General features: G+C 47.3%; 1 protein-coding gene across 2 annotated transcripts; it reads left to right on the top strand.

The window, feature by feature from the left end:
• Positions 1-90: 90 nt before the first annotated feature.
• On the top strand, positions 91-16,752 carry MIGA2 (mitoguardin 2). Of its 2 annotated transcripts, none has more exons than XM_071765759.1 (16): positions 91-217; positions 1,568-1,808; positions 2,470-2,680; positions 3,892-4,004; positions 6,535-6,646; positions 7,150-7,289; positions 7,621-7,738; positions 7,923-8,023; positions 8,486-8,601; positions 9,017-9,089; positions 9,658-9,744; positions 10,243-10,341; positions 10,573-10,707; positions 11,435-11,488; positions 12,194-12,310; positions 12,930-16,752. In XM_071765759.1, the coding sequence occupies exons 2-16, from the start codon at positions 1,713-1,715 to the stop codon at positions 13,128-13,130; spliced, it is 1,773 nt and encodes a 590-aa protein (XP_071621860.1). In that variant the 5' UTR covers positions 91-217; positions 1,568-1,712; the 3' UTR covers positions 13,131-16,752. The 2 variants fall into 2 exon arrangements, with proteins under 2 accessions (XP_071621860.1, XP_071621861.1); XM_071765760.1 differs by having other exon boundaries at positions 93-217; positions 7,624-7,738.
• Positions 16,753-18,372: the final 1,620 nt, after the last annotated feature.

The raw sequence follows: 18,372 nt of genomic DNA, 5'->3' as shown, positions 1-18,372 counted from the left end.
GGGGAAGCGCCGCGATTGGTGGGCGGGCGGGCAGCTCCCCGCTCTTATTGGCTGGAAGGTGGGAGGTGGCTCCGCCCCTCCCCTCCACCGCCCTTGGCCACGCCCCCCGCCCCGGGTAGGCTGCGGCGCGGGGGAAGGAGACGCTGCCCTTCCGCGGCCATGGCGCCCGGCGGGGGGAGAGGGCGCCGAGCGGGGCCGCGCAGCCCCCCCCGCCACGGTGAGTGGTGCCGCCCGCGCTCCCTCCCCGGGGACGGTCCCGGTGGGCTGTACCATCGCGGGAAGGGGGAGGGGGGTGTGGGGATACGGAGATGGGGACCCCCGAGTAGAACGGGGCCTGGGGATTCGTAGGGACGCAGCGGGATGCAGAGGGTACGGGAGCCTCCGGGAGCCTCCGGGAGCCTCCGGGAGCGGGAGGGTTGGGGATGCCTGAGGCGCGGGTAGAGCTCGGGGGGGGAGGAGGGCGGGAGGCGCGGGGGATGCGCCAGGGGTGCGGGGCATGGGGGTGCCCGGGGGTGCCGAGGGCCCGCGGAGCCCCGGTTGCAGAGCTGTGGGGAGGTCTCTGCCTGGCCAAGGGGTTTGACACCCCCGGGGGTCCCGGCACGGGCAGGGCTGTGGTGAGATGCCCTGGATGGAGGGATTTCCCTGGGATGTCACCTCGAGTACCCCTCATCCTGTCATCCTCACCCCCCTGGCTGTTTCCTGTGCCCCAAATTTCTGGAGCTTTGCTCTGCTCATCTCTGCAGTGCCCAAAAGGTTGTGTTTAACCTTGTGGGGAGAGCCCATCACCCGTGTCTGGTCACCTGGAGACCCACTCCAAACGTGGTTCCCGGGTGGGTTGCACCAACCCAGGGTCCTCGGGGACCCCCAGGCAGGCAGGAGCAGCTCTGACACCCACGGTGGGTTTGTCTTGTGAGGAGCCAGCAGAGCCCAGCATGGCCACACAGGGGTGAGAGCTGTGTCCCCTCGGCTCGGCTTGCTGCGAAGGTCAGAGAGCTGGGACAAAGGGTTTGTAACTTTGTGGCGTTTAAAAGCTGAGCATCCCCGGGTTCAGTGCATTCTTCTATAGCTCTGTCCTTGATGTGAAGGAAGCACCTCCCTCCTCTCCAGCTCCCTGCAAAGCTCTGAGCAAACTCCAGCAGCACTGAAACCTCCTGGGCAAACGCTCTTTGGTTGGTCTTTGACGTGCAATAAACTGTAGAAGCAGAGTTATAACAATGAGAATGTATATTTGGTTATTTGGAATAGTGTTTTGTTTTGCTTTGCTTTGGTTTGGTTTGTTTTGTATGGGGGGGGCTGCAAACAAAAGCCCTCCAACCACGTGCAGACAGTTCTGGTGGATGTAGAAATGTCTGGCAGCTATCAAGCCCAAGAATGTTGCTGCTGTTTGGGAATATTTGCCCCTGTGGTTGGCAGGACAAGCAAAAAAAAGCTGCTTTGGAAGAAGATACTGTGGACTTTCTCCTTGCCTCTAGCAGCATTGCTGTTCCAAGGGACCTGGTGTCTGCTCTGTGGAGTACAAGGAGCTGCAGCTCCCTCCATTCACCTGAATTTTCTCCTTTTCCTGCAGGAGGAGGATTGCTGGATGAAGGCTGACTCCAGGACTCTGAGCCAGAAGCCAGGGAAAATTTGGATTTCTTTGTGAGCAGCTGACAGCATCCACAAGTGTCCTTCCCCTTTGTGGCTCCTGAAGGTGCCGAGATCCTTGTGCAGCCATGGCTTTCAGAAGGACAGAGGGAATGTCCATCATCCAGGCCCTGGCAATGACCGTGGCAGAGATCCCTGTGTTTGTTTACACAACGTTTGGGCAGGTACAACATGCAGAAAAGGCTTTTCTGTCAGGTTCCTGTGTTTTTATCTGTAGAGAGGGAAGAGTTTGTGTTAGCTGTGAGGGTCAGAAGCATGGTGAGGAGATGCTGGGGGGGGGATCTGGGTAGTTTGAGGGTTTGAATTGCAAGGAGAGTTTGCAGGGGTGGGTGATTGTTGCTCAGGGTGGGCTTGGAGCTGGGAAAGAAGAGAGAAAGGCTTCCCACATCCCTCCCTAGCAGAACGCCTGGGCTCAACCTTTCCCTTCTACAGAGACACTAAAAAAAGACTTTTGTGTTCAAGATGATTAACACATCTCCCTCTTGTAGTAATGCAACACCCGGGGCCATAAAGCTCAGCTACATCCCAGGGTTTAGGAACTGAGTTTGCATCACCTGCAGAATCTGCTGGGGGCTGTGTGCAGGTTTCTGCAGCGTGTTCTGGTGCTGAGAACGGAGCCCAAATTCCTCAGGTTCTGTCAGAAGGAGGCTCTGCAGTGAATTGCATAGCAGGGCCTTGTGTGGGTGGGAGGATGGGAATGCTGAGGTGTCTTAAGTTGAAGATTGCTTTAAAAAAAAAAAAAAAAAAAAAAAAAAAAAGAGATAACAAAAAGGGTGGTGGAGTTGGTTTTTCATTGTTGCTCTCTTGTATCTTTTGTGTTCAAAGTCTGTCTTCTCTCAGCTGAGGCTCTCCCCAGGCCTCCGGAAGGTGCTGTTTGCCACAGCCCTTGGGACAGTTGCCTTGGCTCTTGCAGCTCATCAGCTGAAGCGTCGGCGTCGTAGGAAGAAGCAGATTGCTCCTGAGAAGTGTGGCTTCAAGGCTGGAGGGATCACCGTGCCCATCTTGCCAACCAGAAGGGTCTCCTCGGTGAAGAAAGGTTGGCCTTGAGGGGGAAAAGAAAAAAAAAACAAAGGAAAAAAAAAACAACAAAGAGAAAAAAAAAACAAAGAAAAAAAACTAAAGGGAAAAAAAAAACAAAGAAAAAAAACTAAAGGGAAAAAAAAACCAAAGAAAAAAACTTAAGAGAAAAAAAACCAAAGAAAAAAAAAACAAAGAAAAAAAACTAAAGAGAAAAAAAACTAAAGAGAAAAAAAACTAAAGAGAAAAAAAACCTCAAGAGAAAAAAAATCAAAGAAAAAAAAACATAGAAAAAAAAAACAAAGAAAAAAAACCAAAGGAAAAAAAAGAAAAACAAAGGAAAAAACAAACGAAAAAAAAAAGAAAAAAAAAGAAAGGGAAGAATCCCCCAAAAGCTTTTTGTGAGGGAGCAAAAGGGGTGTGCAAGGAGCAATGGGAGGTGCCTGAAAGCTGGGAGGAAAGCAAAGCCATTTGTGTAGTGCATTGGTGCAGAATTAAATCAGAGTGGAGTGCTGTGACCAGGGGGTTTGCAGGGTAAAAAGGGAGAGACCCTGAGCTGGAAGCCCTTGTGAGGAAAAAAAGTGACACTGAGGTCTTCACCAAGGTTTGCAGTTCCTATCCCTCTTCCTACAGAAAGACCACAGACCCACAACACCCTGATGAAGCCCAGGCACAAAGTGACCTGGCTGTCCATGATCTGGGTGGTGACAATGGGATTCCTGACCCAGGGGTCCTGTGTGCAGCTGAGTCAGTGAGGTTGGGGGGGAGTCTTTCCAGCTCTGCAGTGGCCCCAGGGCCATGAGCAGGCAGTTTCTTCACCTGCTTGTATTGCTTTTTGGGGTAGGGTGACCCAGGCCCTCAGCAAAGCACTTTGGGATGTATTTGTTTTGTGAAAGGTGCAAATCATGAAGCATTTTAATAAGAACCAAGGGAGTGATGTCTGTGCTCTGCCTGGCCTGAGGGGAGCTGGAGGAGTTCTTCCTTGATGCTTTCCACTTGTGCTTCATCCATAAGCAGTGAACAAGTGCTCATTCCTCAGCCTCAGATCCTCCCTGGTATCAGCTTTCTCAGTGTCTCAGAGCAAAACAGGAGATCCATGACTCATTTCTAAGTATTGGATGGTTCTTTGTACCCATCTGTGATCAGACCCGATCGGGTGATTTTCCCCTCTGTATTCACAGCTTCAGCTGGGCCTAAAATCCTGTTTTTGTGTGACTTTTCCAACTGCAGGATACACCAGCAGGAGGGTCCAGAGTCCTGGCAGCAAGAGCAATGACACACTCAGTGGGATTTCCTCCATTGAGCCCAGCAAACATTCCAGTTCCTCCCACAGCCTCGCTTCGGTAAGGACCCCCTTGGCTGGGCTGGGAGATCAGGGCACCCACAAGATCACCCATTCCTTGGGATTCCACTCACCAATGGATAATGCCAAAGCTTTTGGAGCAGAACAGGTTACAGCTTAATTGTAGGGTGTGTTCTGATACTAACCTCACAGTTACTGTCTGGAGTTGCCTGCATGAAAACAGCGCAGCATTTTCCCTGTGGATGAGAATCCCGGGGTACATCCCACCCCTTTGGCACACGGGGGGCTGTGGGAGGGGCTGGTGTGTGGGACATGGTCCTGACTCCTCAGGGCTCTCTGTCACCCCCTTAAGAAGTGAGGCTGGCTTGTTCTTGGGTTTTGGAGCAGTGGGGAGCTTGTTTGCTTCCCTTCACAGCAAGGGTTTGGGTGGCTCAGCAGCTCCTCCTGTGCTGGGGTGCTCATGGGTTGTTTGGTTAAAAGCAAGTCACCTACCAAAATCTGACAGCTCTGTTTGGGAAACAGTGCAAGTTCCACCTCCTCCAAAGCCAAAAGCAACCAATAAATACAGGTAATTCAGGCTTGACCAGGCAGGAGAAGCTGTCACTGCTTATATCCACCTCTTGCGAGACCAAATGCAGAAGTGCTGGGGAGTGGTTGTGGCTTCAAGACCTGCTTTACATCCCTGTGTGCTGCTGCTGGAGCAGTGGGCAGCACAAATGAACCTCTGTGGTTTTGTGCTCTGCAACTTCATGCAAAACACCCTCTTGGTGTCACCCAGCTGCATTGGTGCCTGGTTACCAGTGGCTGGGGCAGGAAGGGGGAAAAAAAAATCACCCCTTTGAAGGGAGCTGTTGGGCAGCAGTGCCCTGTAGCACAGCAGTGCTGTAGTTCCGATTGTCCTGGAAGGTTAAAACATCCCAAAGTGGCCAAAAAAATCTGTGCTGGCCAAAGTGTGTCTCCAGCAGGCGGCAGTGGTGGCACGTGCAGCCCTGCACCAGTATTCCTCTGGGGTAACTGGGATATGATCCAGCCTCTGTCCCCTTCCAGAGTAAGAAGAAGGACGCAGCAAGGATGCAAGAAGGATGTAGGGAGGATTAGGTTGGATATTTAGAAAAATTCCTTTACTGAAAGAGTGGTGAGGCACTGGAACAGGCACAGGGAGGTGTTACCATCCCTGGAGGTGCTCAAGAAGCAGTTGCATGTTGCACTTCAGGAGATGGTTTAGTGGTGTGGTAGCTGGATTACAGTTGGACTGGATGATCTTGAAAGTCTTTTCCAGCCTTAATGAGTCTGTGATGGGATGTGTCAGTGCAGACCAAGCCATGGCCAGCTCTGGCCTCCCTTCCCCTGCAGGGACTCCATTTAATTCCCCTGTGGCTTCTCCCTTCCCATAGATGCTGTCCAAGTTTTGTGTCACTTAACTCTATTTCTCTCTAGATAAAAAAAAAAACTAAAACTTTTCCCACTGCACGGGTGGGGAGATCCACACAGTGAGGGATCTGTCCCTGTACCCCCTTCCTTGTGGGGGAGCTGAGCATCTGTGACTCTGTGCTTGCTGCTTTCATGTTGCTTGATGGGAGGGCAGCTCATCCTTCACACAGCTGCAGTTTCTGCCAGTTCTCTGCTTCCTGGGGCTGCTCATTGCCATCTAATAAGTCAGTCAGCAGCAGTGAGCTGCTGATTTGCAGTTCTGGATCTCCAGGTGATTTGTTAATGCTCTGCAGAGATTAATCAATGGAGACAGGGCAAGAATTCATCTGTCAGATGATTGGTGTGGCTTTTTTCTAGTATCAGGCTCACATTTGGGTATCTTTCTCTGAGCCACGTGAAAACACTGGTCACTGACAGTGTTTGAACCCAGCACTTGATTGGGTCAGACTTTAAAAAGACATTTATGCACTGGTGTGAAACTGGAGAAAGCTGACAGTGTGCTGTGGGGATCAGATTGCTCAGCCCTCCCAGGGGAAGCTTTGGTTACAAAGAGAAAAGCAAGGATGCCCCTGGCCAAAGTCCCTGGATGTATTTTTGCTGGTAATCTGTTCCTTTGTTTGGACTGTGGTTGCTTCCCCCTCCCTTTCCAGTGTTTTTTGTAAGGACAGCTGGGGCTGACATGAGCTTTCTGTCAAAATCCTTGGACTTTTGCAGGGATCACTTTGGAGCTTTCTTGGGCTGCTGCCTCCACCTGTGCTCTCCTCTTAGTGCTCCCCAGTATGCAGCTCACCATTTCCTAGGGAAGCTTCAGTGGGAATTAGTTGGGAAGGTATTTCCCACACAACTTTTCTGTGCTCCCAAGATCCTGGGTGAAGCAGAGGAGGACATCTCACTGTGTTTTGCCTTCCAGCACTGTGCTGCTCTCAGCAGTTGCCAGCACGGTGTGAACCCAAGCAGGAGAGAGCTGGTAATCCCTGATACCTCCCCAGGCACTGAGGTGGGGAAGCAGAAGGGCAAACATGGGGAAGAAAAATGGTTTCTCATTGCAAAGCAGCTGGTGATGGTGGTTGTCTGGTCTTAACATTAATCCTCAGAGAGAATTAAAGAGGCACCTGGTGCTCTCTGCTCCCTTCCTGCAGATGGTAGCAGTCAACTCTTCAAGTCCAACCCCAGCAGGGATGTGGGAGGCCCAGGCAATGGGAGATGCTGGAGCCATTGGTGATTCCAGTGCAGAAAGCCTCTATGTTCAAGGTAAACAAGCACATGGGTAACACCACCCTGGGAAAGCTGTTACCACTGTGACAACAAAAAGAAGGTGTAGATTGACAGAGCATCAGCAGCTCAATGTGGGCCTCTAGTCAGAGGCTGTTTTGCAGTCTCAGCTTAAACACAGTCACTTGTTACTTACAGAATTCCCATCTTCTCCTAAGGAAACATACCTCTGTTTTCTCAGGGAACAATTTACTCCCAGTGCAGTGTTCTTTGAGTAACTCACTTTGTGAGTGAGAACACTATTTTGGAAGTGGCTGATGTTGCAACCAGTTTGAGGGTGTTCACCTTGACTTCTAATCCAAATTCAAATCCACATCTAAAAGAGAAAGAAATATAAAGAGAAAGAAATATAGAATACATTTATTCTTTCTTGAGAGGCTTCCATCTTTGCTGAATTGCCTGAGTGAGCAAAGACTCGTGCTGGATGGCTTTGTTCTGAGTTTCCTGGGACTCTGACAGGTTGTGTTTGGTTGCATTGCCAGGCATGGAGCTGTTTGAGGAGGCCCTGCAGAAGTGGGAGCAGGCACTGACCATCAGGCAGAGGGACAGTGCCAGTACCAGCACCCCTGTGCCCTGGGACAGCAAGAAACAGCAAGACAGCATTTCTGAGAACATCCCAGAGGTAGGAGCCCACTTTTTCCTTGCTGAAAAGTCAGCCTGAGTGCTGGAAGCAGTAATTAAATGAAGCTAAAATGAAGGGCAGAGTTGGGCCAGACTATTTAAGAGCTGTCTGTATCTCTGGCTTCTTTATATAATAGGAGTGGGTGTTTTTAATTTCTTTTTAATAAATCTCACCCCCTCATTCCCAGCCTTTCTACCCACCTCCCAGCACTGACATGTCAGGCACTGTCATGCAATTCCTCCAGCAGCAGAGGCTCTGGTGGGAAAAGGCTGTAACCAGTGCAGCCCCAGAGAGGCTGGCTAACTAAGGGTGGCTTTTATGTATGTTCAAGGAGGAGTCCCAGAAAAGAGAGTTTGCTGAGAAGCTGGAGTCCCTTTTGCACAGAGCCTACCACCTCCAGGAGGAGTTTGGGTCTTCACTTCCATCAGACAGCATGCTGCTGGATCTTGGTATGGCACCTGCCTTAGAAATGCACTAAAATGCCAGGTTCCTGCCTGGTTTTCTGGCTTTTCTGTAAGCTAGGCAATAAGATAGTGACCAAGTGCTGTTTGAGGGGGTGGGATAGAGAGCACAGGCTAAGAGGAATGGTATTTTGTGAACTCCCAACACGTGCAGCTGCTTCTTCTCCTCCAGAGAAGACTTTGATGCTTCCACTGGCGGATGGGTCGCTGCGGCTTCGGACGGATGATGAGGACAGCTCAGCTTCTGAGGATTCCTTCTTCTCTGCAGCAGAGGTGACTTTTAAGTTTTAGCTGTGTGTCACAGTCCAGCTGCTTGGAGGGGAGCCACAAAAGCAGTGGAAACAAACACATCTTGGAAGAGCCAGGTGGTAAAACATGGAGGAGCAGCTCCAAGCTGGGAGGTTCACGATGGATGTTAGGAAAAAGTTTTTAATTAGGGGCATGGTGCTGCCCTTACCAGGTAGCACTTCCATGTCATCTTCCTACCCACTGTGGAAAACATGCCATAACAGCTAGGAAAGTACTGCTAATCAAATGTAAATTTTAGGGGATATTGAGCTGTGTCAGAGCTGAGCCAGCTTTGAAACTGGTGGGAGAAGAAAAATCTTATCCGTGCCAATTATGTCATGCAAATTTGCTAGCTGCAGAAGGCACATCTTCTGTGTGGTCTTTGAGTATTTGCAAATATTTAACAAGGCTGTTTTGTTCTTCCTGTGTCTCTTGCCACCTCTGCAGCTCTTTGACTCCCTCCACTTTGAGGAAATACCATTCCCCCTCTCTAAGCCGGTAGCAGCGTACGAAGAAGCTCTGCAGCTGGTGAAAGAAGGGAAAGTTGCCTGTAGGACACTGAGGTGAAGTGCCAGCTGGAGCTGTGGGACTTTGTCTGGAGGTTCCTTTGAGCAGTGTTGACACATCACTTGCCTTCCAGCAGCCCTGGAAACAGAATAACCCTTTGGGGTTGGAAACTCTCGGCATCCGTCCCACTGGATCCAACTTCCCAGGGAGCTAGCCCTAGATTTTAAGACATGCATGTTAAAGGAGGGGTAATTATCCCAAGGAATTAGTAATGGGAAATGGGACTGTTCTGGCATAGTCTTGTGCTGTAAACAGCCTTTGCAGAGGTGCTGTAAATGGGAATGCAGTTGTTACTTTCTCCTAGACACAGACTGGGAATTTCTGGTTTTTGTTTTTTAAGGAGCTGTAGTTGGTAGGAACACAGACATCAGCAGAGCTGAAATTTATGCAGTCCTTTCCTTTTCCCTCTAGGACAGAACTCCTTGGCTGCTACAGTGACCAGGATTTCCTTGCAAAGCTGCACTGTGTCAGGCAGGCCTTCCAGGTGAGGACAGGTTGAGGCTCTCAGGTTTCTCCTCCAGCAGCCCAGGTGTGAAACCTTTGCCTCTGTAGAGCAAGTGAAAGCAGCAGCCCAAGTTTCCTCTGCTTAACTTCCCTGTGCCCAGCTGGGGCAGTGGTTATGTGGCCACTGATGCTGGTTTAGTTCTGGGAAGTTCAAATTAGTGAATCTGGGAGCTGCCCAGAAGCTGGGACCTACACTTAAGAGCTGGAGCTGGGCTGGAGTCAGAGCTGTGAGGTTTCCTTCTTACCACAATCCTTTTCTTGGCAATGTATGTCTGGGGTCTGAACTGCAGATTTTGTGCCCTTGCCCTGCTGCCAGCCACCCTCTGCCTCCTGTACCTCCATTCTTGCTGCTTCCAGTCTTTCAGCCTAATTTTAAATTTGCTTCCTGGAGAGGGCAGTTTTGTTTTTCTAGACTCCAGCTTATTAAAGGTTTATGATAGTGGTGTATGCAGCATTGTGCTGCTTTGTGTACTGTCCTGTTTTTCTCCCAGATCAGAATCTGTGTGGGTGTAGCCACTCACAGGAGACTTCTTGTGTTCCCTTTTTAGGAGCTGCTGGAGGATGAAAGCAATCAGCTATTTTTTGGAGAAGTTGGGAAGCAAATGGTGATAGGACTCATGACAAAAGCTGAAAAGGTAAGGAGTGGCTCTGTGCATCTCCTGTCCACAGCCTGATGCTATGCCTGGAGCAAACAGAGGGTACAGGCTGTGCATCAGCAATGGCATCATCTCCAGAAACACAGGAAAGGGAAAAGATAATCAGACTTTTGCATCAGCAGTGTTCCAGTTCTCTGATCACTGGCTTAGTGACTGGTCATCCCCTGTACAGGGAAATTGTCACTTGCCCAGCATTAGTCTCTTAGGTGGCTCAGTTTGTGTACAGGTGTCCCTAGCTTGAGGTTGTGTCTGTTCCTTGAATAAAGTGGAGCAAAGGAGGTGCTCTGAGTCACACAGCTGAGCCTGGGACCATCCATGCCTCCCAGAGAGAAATTCTTTCTGGGCAGAGTGTTAAAAACTGCACCCAGTCACATGCATTGATATTGATGTTATCTCAAAACAGAGTAGTCAAACTTTGGTGGAAGGTGTCTGCAGCTGTTGTACCTTCTGAAGTGTTTTGTTTCTCTGCTCTCCCAGAATCCCAAAGCTTTTCTGGAAAGCTACGAGGAGATGCTGCGTTATGCACTGAAGCAAGAGACCTGGCCAACTACTCAGCTGGAGCTGGAAGGAAGAGGGGTTGGTAAAGACATTATCTCTACAAAGTTGCAAAGGAGTTGGAAATTAATGGTTATGCAGGAACAGTCCAGGAGTGAAAGAACTGCTGCTGAAATACACATAATTCAGCTTCTTACTTTTTGTTGCTTCAAACCAAGAGCGTAAATTTCATCTCTCTGGTTTTTTTTTCCTTTTGTTTTTTTTTTTTTTAAGAGCTGTTCCCTTTACAGACCGTTCTGCTCTCTCTGACAGGTGGTGTGCATGAGTTTCTTTGATATTGTGCTGGACTTCATCCTCATGGATGCTTTTGAGGATCTGGAGAACCCCCCCTCCTCGGTGCTGGCTGTGCTGCGCAACCGCTGGCTGTCTGACAGCTTCAAGGAGACGGTGGGTGAAAGGGGGGAATCCTCGTGCTGAAGTGTGAGATTGCAGTGCCAAAGCTAGGAAAAAGTGTAACTTCAGCTGTCCTGGCCAAGCTGTATTTTTCTCTTTAGAAATACCATGCTTTCCTGAAGCTCTAAACAGCAATCTTCTGGTACGTGTAAATTGTTCGTAGGAAACGATTGTTGCTTATTTTGAAAGCAGGTGGTTAATTGCAACAGGCTAGAGAGCAGCCTTTATCAGCAGTGTCATGGAGATATTAAAATATGAAAGCACATTTTCATGAATGAGAATGAGAGGATCAAAACACAAGAGAAAAATCAAATGTGGTGTTTTTTTTTTTTTCGGCACCCAGCCATTCACTCTGGTGATACCTCAGCAGACACTGAGGCTCAAATGGTGACACTTTCCTCTAGTCCTGGCCTCTAGCTACTCACAGCTTTCCTTTCATCAGCTGAGATGGTTGGAAGGTGCCTCTTAACCACTGCTTACAGTCTGTTTTCTGGGGTGCTTGACAACTCTGTCAGATCATATTAGCAGTCTTCTAAACCACTTCGGCTTCTCTTGAATGGATCTGTAGTGGCTAAATCTGCTTCCAGTTCACCTTGATTTTGTCACTAATTTTATAGTTGTTGGCACAAAAGGGCCACTGCTTTGATGATTTGATGGCAATGTGTTGGTACTTTTTTGAAAATAATCCCTGTAACTGATTGTCTCTCTCCCTTAATCGTAGGCTCTAGCAACTGCCTGCTGGTCAGTTCTGAAAGCAAAAAGGAGGCTTCTGATGGTGAGCAAAAATAATTAAAAGGGAAAGGATCTAATGTGTTTGAAGCTGAACACCTAGCTCTTGACAAAATACAAAATCTGAGTGGTATAAGACTGAGGTGAATAGCATTCTTTGTGATGCTTGAGAGCATCAGGGTTCTGCCATCACTGCTCCAGTGCCATCCCAGTTGATTGGTTTCCCTTAAATCTATGGTTTCTGAAGTATCACAGCAGATGAGTTCATGGGGAACAGGAAGCCACAACTTCACAACCCCAGTTTTGCCCCAGGGTCTGTGGCCTTTGGCAAGTTTTCAGCTTCTATCCCACAGGCAGCTGATACCATTGGGTTTGCATTGTGAGGGGGTTCAAAGAGACATGAGAGCATTGGAAGATGTATTGGTGCTGTCATGCTCTGTCTTGGGTATTTGCATGCCTTTTCCTGGCTTGGTCCAGTGATTATAAACAGTCTATAAAGACTGCCTGATGGTTGCTTTTAATTTTCTTTTATTTATTTTTCTCCTGAAATAGTAGTGTAGAAACCCAAAGATAGAGCTCTTGTCATCCTGCAAGGGATCTGAAAGATAAAAGCAATTCTGAAGGAAGAGATGCTCTTCAGTAGCTCTGAAGCACTCTGAAGCACAGTTCTTTCTGGCAGGGAATCCACTGATACAGAATAAGCTGCAAAATCTGTCTGAGAACCAACCTATCCTTCCCTTCCCCTTGGCAGGTACCAGATGGCTTTATCTCTCATTTCTACTCCGTATCGGAGCATGTCAGTCCTGTTCTAGCCTTTGGTTTTCTGGGGCCCAAGCAGCAGCTGTCAGAAGTCTGCAGTTTCTTCAAGGTAAGATGGCTTTTCTGTACCCAATCTGTGTGGGATTCCTGCTGTCTTCTGCTTTAAAGCTGCAGATGTGTGCTGTTGGTGCCTGATGTGGCATTAAGAAACTTGGCTCTGTACACAAGCCTTTTAAAAATCACTATTTTTGGAGATACAGATGGCCAAATTCAGATTGATAAGAATTCCCAGCATGATTTGCCACAGCTGATAGCAAATCTGATGACATCAATTCATACCATCAGTACTGGAAAAGATTATGGGTGCATATGCTGAAAAAACACCTTGTCTAAGAGCACATGGGATCTTACAAGCTAAGTATTTGGTCTTAAAGCCTAAATCCTTCTCTTCTGGTAGATAATATTGTGAGAGGCTGTGTTGTGTTCATGAAATGCTTGCATGGATATTGCAGTGGGTATCAGCATTGCTTCTCTTGACTTCAGGAGCTCTGCTGTCCTGCTTCACGAGGGGATTTAGCCACAAAAATCACACCCAGCCTGAAGCAGATCTTTGCTTGGATGGCAGATGCTCAAAATTTCTTCGGAGCTTCTCCGCTTGCCGCAGTCCAGGCAGGTGGTGTTGGCAGGTGGGGAGGAAGTCCCTCTAAACCTTCCTCTGGTTTTTGCAGCACCAGATAGTGCAGTACCTGAAGGACATGTTTGATTTGGACAACGTGAGGTACACGACAGTGCAGTCACTAGCAGAAGACATCCTGCAGCTCTCACGGCGCCGCAGCGAGATCCTCCTGGGCTATCTGGGCACTGAGACTTCCCCGGAGATGAATGGCACAGTTCCTGGGGAAAATGAGCCACTGAAGGAGCTCATCTGAGTCAGGCAGGGGAGGAAAACAGTTTTGTACAAGGACCTTCCTCCTCCCTGAGATGGATAAAATGACCTGCGAGGTGAAGTGGTGGCAGCAAGGCTGTCTCAGCACACAGCAACCTGCTGGGACCATCTGCTTTTTAGAGCCAGTAGTGTTTGCTGGGATGGATCCAGGACCACTTGCCAGCTTATGGTTTGAGTTTCTTCTTTGTTCCACCTTCCTGTTCTTTTTATTGCTGTTATTTTTAATGTGTCATAAACCACAAACTGCCTGGGCCCAGTTTTTTGCTCTTGAATAGGGCAACATATGTACCAGTTTTGTCTGTGTGTTTTCTGGGAGACAATCCCTGATGTTTATGATTGTGTGTGGGAGCAGGAATAGCACTGGTAAATTCTCCACTTGACCCTTAGCTTCCCCAGGAGGCTTTGTTTGGGAATTTTATTACTGTTCTCTGCTGTGTTTCTGCAGACATTACTGCTGATTTTTACCTTAAGTGTTTTAACACCTGCAATGTAACTAGCAAAGATTTCTTTCCCAGGAAGGAAGAAATACTTCTAGAAAGCACTGAAGTAAAATGCAGGCTTCTGTAATGAGTCTGAAGCTCTAAGGAAGTTGGTCTGGTCCCAGATGCTGCTCTCTGCAGGCCAGATGATGGGCTCTGTGCCATGGTCATTGCTTAGGACATTGCTGAGGTCTGTGTTTGCCCTTAAGGCAAATTAGAGTGAGGAAGGGGGGTTTTGCATCCTGCTTGTGCATACACAAAGTCTTTAGCACCCATCAAAGTGCCTTGCTGTATTTCAGAATGAGCAAGCATCAATCTTTGCTGGGTAGGAGGTGTGGGGTGTGCCCAAAAAAAGAGGGAAGCAGAATAGGGTGGTGCCTGTTCCTATTCTGCACAAGGCAGTGGGAGGTGGAGGTGTTGGATGTGGTGTCCAGAAGGGATTCTGTGTGCAAATAACTCTGGGATCATGCTGCTAGGGAGGAAAGGGTTCTTTATAGTCTAGGAAATGTGGTGTAAGCTTTGGGTGTGGATCCACTGCATGTGTGTGTATGATTTGGGCTCTTCTCAGGTGGTCAGAAGTTGACTGCAGAGCCAGCACCTGAATCCTGACTGCTCTGGGACATGGATGGGCTGGATACTGGTGTAGGGAAGCAGCAGTGGAACAAGCTGGGCTTGAGGCAGTCCTGAGGTTTGTGGTGGTTTGCTGAGTCCTCTGTGAGTCCATCTGAGGGCCACAGATGAGGGCTGAGGGTCCAGCTTGTGCTTTCTTCTGTTTCAGTCCACTTATAAGTTCTAGCCTCAGACTGAGAAGAAAAAGGAGAGCAAAATAATAACAAAAACTTGGGATTTGGTGTTTTGTTTTTGTTGGGGTTTTTTTTTTTCTCCAGACTGAGTAGTTATCCCTTGTGTTGGTTCCAGGGCTTAAGTCTTACCTAGCCATATCTAGTCTTACTCTAGCAAGGGGAGGAAAAAAATAAATAAAATAAAGACAATCTGGAGCTTCTGTATGAGTGCAAAGTCAGCAGAAGGGCTTGGGGAAACAATTGTCTTCTTTTTTTCTCTTCAGCTATCTGATGTTGGTTCTGGTGGTGAAAGCAAGAAGGAAGTGAGCAGAGAAAAAGTAAAAAGGAGGATGTGGATGTAAAAGGAGCAGTTAAATGCTCCTGAGATGGTTGCAAGAGGGTGAGTGTAGAGCACATAACATCTGTTGCTCTAAGTTTATCAGACTGATCCTGAGGAGCCCATTAATGCACTGAGCACACGGGAGCTGAGCCCAGAGAGGCTGAAATGAAATAAACTGTTGGGATTTAAGAGACAGCAATTGAAACTGGGGAAGGTTTCTGAGCTGTCTTGCTTCTGGCTGCATGCAGGAAGAGAGGGAACAGGGTGTTTTATTAGGATGACACACCTGCTGTAGGGAAACTGTGATTCAAAAGTGTGTTACATTCTGAAAGCAAGTTACTTTGCCAAAAAAATATTTGTTTATGGTGTTTTGTGCTCTTGTATGGCTGATTTAGAAGGAAGAGTAACTTCAGCTTTGTATAGTGGTTAAAAAGATGCTAAAATGTAAAGATTGATAAGGTGGGTTGTAATTTTAAACAATCACTGCTGTTAATTTCTCAGTTTTAGAGTTGTTTTATGTGTATTTATTTACTGCTTTGAGTGTCTTCTGGCCTCAGTGTTTGTGTCCAGACAGTAACACTGGCCACTAGGTTTGTCTTTCCCATCCTTCTGGGGAGGAGAGAGTGAGAGGGTCCCCATGAAGCAAACACTGACTTGCACTGTGGCATTTTAAACTAAGAAACTGTAAATTCCTAATCAGCTGAATGTCAGAGAGACAGTTTTATTACTACCTGCTGCTTTTCCTCAGCCTTTAGTGCAACCAGGGCTTGCTGCCCTCCCAGTGGGAACAGAGAGGGATCTTCCTCAGGAACATCTGCAGCTTCTTGAGGGCTGAGTTCTCCCCCTCCACCTCCCAATGCTCCCTTGCTCCTGCACAAGCCAAGAATGTCTGCTGAGATAAACTGATTTTTTCTCTTTACTGGGGAGGATATTAAGCCTCTCTACACTCCTCCCCCCCATTCCATAGCTGCTCTTTCGCCCTCCCCAACCCCAGCATAACTGGAGAGGAAAGGCAAAAGGTGTTTTCTGAAAGGAAGTGTTAAAATCAGGGGGTCCAGAGGAGTTTTCTGTGTCTGAAGCTCTCTCTGACCTCCAAAGGGTGGTGACCAGTGACCTGCTGTGTTCAGCTCCTTTGGCTGCAACCCCAGGCAGGAGCTGTGGCTGCTCCACTGATCCCATCCTTTGGGATGGCAGCCACCTCAGGCTCATCTGTTCTGTAGAGAAAAAGGTGATGACAGAAAACCTGCCTGCCCTCTGGCTTTGTTAAGAGATCACTAGAAACTCCTCCTTCCCCCAGCATTTTGTGTTTAGCAAAGGAAATTCTCCACTATTAGAAGCAGATGAGGTGTGTGTTCTAGTAGGATCTCTAGAGAGAAGATATTTGCCTTTTTAAATAATGAACCCTTATTCTCAAGGGGTTAAACCATTCCGGGCTGTCACTTGCAAGATTTTAACACTGATGGGGATTTAAGGTGGCTTAGCAGCTGTGAAATAAAATCCTTCAATAGTTACTGATGCTTACACAGAATTTTCAATATGCATGACTTTTTTTTTTTTATGTTTATGTGAAGGTTGTAGCAATTTTCACCAGTATGGACTCAGAACTTCAGGATGCACATAGAGACAGCACCAAATGGCTCTGGGAGGGTCTTGGTGATCTAAAAAGAGCAAATGTATTAATTTAAAAAGTGTGGGGAAAAATCTGCTTTGTTGTATCTACGAGATCAGTGTGGGTTTGAAGAGCATGACTTGTGCTGTCTCATACAAGGAGGTGGGAAATTAGGATTTTATTTACCCTTCTACTGTAGAACATTCCTCTGCCATATCTGAAATTAATGAATGTAAACTTGTGCCTGTTTTTCCTTGATTTCCTGAAGGTGTAAAAATCTGTTCGTGTTCTGCTCCTTTCTTTTTCTTTGCAGCTATTTTTTTATGATTTTATTTTTAACACCTTTAATCTTAGGATCTGGGCATTGCAAAGTCAAATAAAACTTTCCTCCATTATTGTGTTTTTGTTTCTAAACTTACTGGCAAAGCTTGCTAGAAGCTCAAGTCTTTGGTTTCTGATTTAGGTGACAGTTGTGGTGACAACTCTGGCACTAGGGTGATGGTATAAAAACAAGGTTTGCTCTTCCTTAGAGTCAAAATTTAAAACTTGGAGGAAGTAAATTTAAGGGGTTTGTTTGCATGTTTGAATTATCCTGGTTCTGCTGAAGACAAGTCCACAGATTCAGCAGGCTCTAAAATAAACATCACAATGCCTGGCACTGGGAACAGTGGATGAAAACTGTGAGGTTTCATTTTCCAGATTTTTCTTTTTCCGTGGTGGTTTGATTGTGTTTGGGTGTGGTGTGGGTCAGGCTTGCAGCCTGGGATGAAGTGGCAACAGAAATCCCAGTCAGGAGGAGAAGCTCTTAAAAAATTGTCCAAGTTCTTTAAGCATATTTATCTGCCTCCCAAATTAGGTGAAACAAACCCAGGGGAAAGGCTCTTGTTGCTGTGTGTTGCTATCAGAGATGCCCATCTGCTGAGCAGTGTGGGGAAACTCTTCTCCTTCCTCTGAAGCAACTACAGTAATTTCAATAATTTCATTTTCAAATGATACAGAAACCAGATTGAGTCAGATAGGCTCTTTGCTCCCTCAGTGACTGAGGTTTCAGCCACGTGCTTAAAAGAGAAATAAATAAAAAAAAAGCCTCAATTAGCATTAATGCAAGCCTGCCACCAACTGTGATGTATGCAAATGAAGTGTTCATGAAGAGGAAAATTGGATGTCTGGTGCCACACCCTGAGGTTTAGCTGAAAGAGTTAAAGGGAGTTTGTCTCTGTTTCCATGGTGTCAGACTCTCTACTCATTCCAGCTCCAGTGCTGAAGGAGCAGAGCAAAGGCTGCTCAGTGTATTGACACTTTCTTCTCATGTTCAGGAAGGAGTGGGTGAATAGAGCAATGAAGCCCACAATTTTCAGTGCTTGTCATGGTACACAGATCAGATGTAATCCACTCTGCCAGCAGAACTCTATATTCAATAGCTTGGAAAAGGAGGAGATTTATTTAACTTGAATAATGAAAGCAATATATCACTCATGCTACCTTGTAGCAGCCTTCTGCGAGGAACTGAACTCCTCCAATAAATATTTGCTATTTCTTTCCAAATAGTAAGACTTTAGTGCTATTTTTCTCCTTGAAATAGCAGGAAGAGTGTCAGCTTTGAAGGGGCTGGTGAAATTAAGGGGACATAATCATAATTGCTACCTGAAAACAGATTTGTGACTGCAGGAAAGGAGTATCCTCCTGTTTGAAACCTTACTTTAAGGTCAGTGTGTTAAGGGATTGGAGCCCTGGTGCTTTCCTGTCACACAAAAATCAAAAGCAGCTCCTTCCCTATGTTCATCACTCCTCGAGCTGCTCTGAATTTCTTTTTCTCCAAGTTTTATTTACTTTGAAAATGAATTAACTTTGATGGTTTGGTCTGAAGTGGTGTGCTTGCCTCCTACAAGCTTTCCTGTGGAATGCTGCTCATGCATCTTTGTTTTGAAGGGCTGCACTCTTTGTGTTCTGCTTTTTTTTCTCAGGTCAGCACCATTCTCTAGGACTATTCATTTTGGTTTGGTCTTCAAAGGGGC

Source organism: Heliangelus exortis, chromosome 22, assembly GCF_036169615.1.
Source record: "Heliangelus exortis chromosome 22, bHelExo1.hap1, whole genome shotgun sequence".
NCBI lineage: Eukaryota > Metazoa > Chordata > Aves > Apodiformes > Trochilidae > Heliangelus > Heliangelus exortis.
The sequence above is the reverse complement of the archived record's forward strand: the minus strand, read 5'-3'. Positions and strand labels throughout refer to the sequence as shown.

Bases quoted from the DNA above. Each gene is read 5' to 3' on its own strand.
- MIGA2 (XM_071765759.1), top strand. From the start codon at position 1,713: ATGGCTTTCAGAAGGACAGAGGGAATGTCCATCATCCAGGCCCTGGCA. The intron at 8,602-9,016 runs GTGAAGTGCCAG...TTTTCCCTCTAG, and splicing joins GTTGCCTGTAGGACACTGAG to GACAGAACTCCTTGGCTGCT. The intron at 10,342-10,572 runs GTTGGTAAAGAC...TCTCTCTGACAG, and splicing joins TGGAGCTGGAAGGAAGAGGG to GTGGTGTGCATGAGTTTCTT.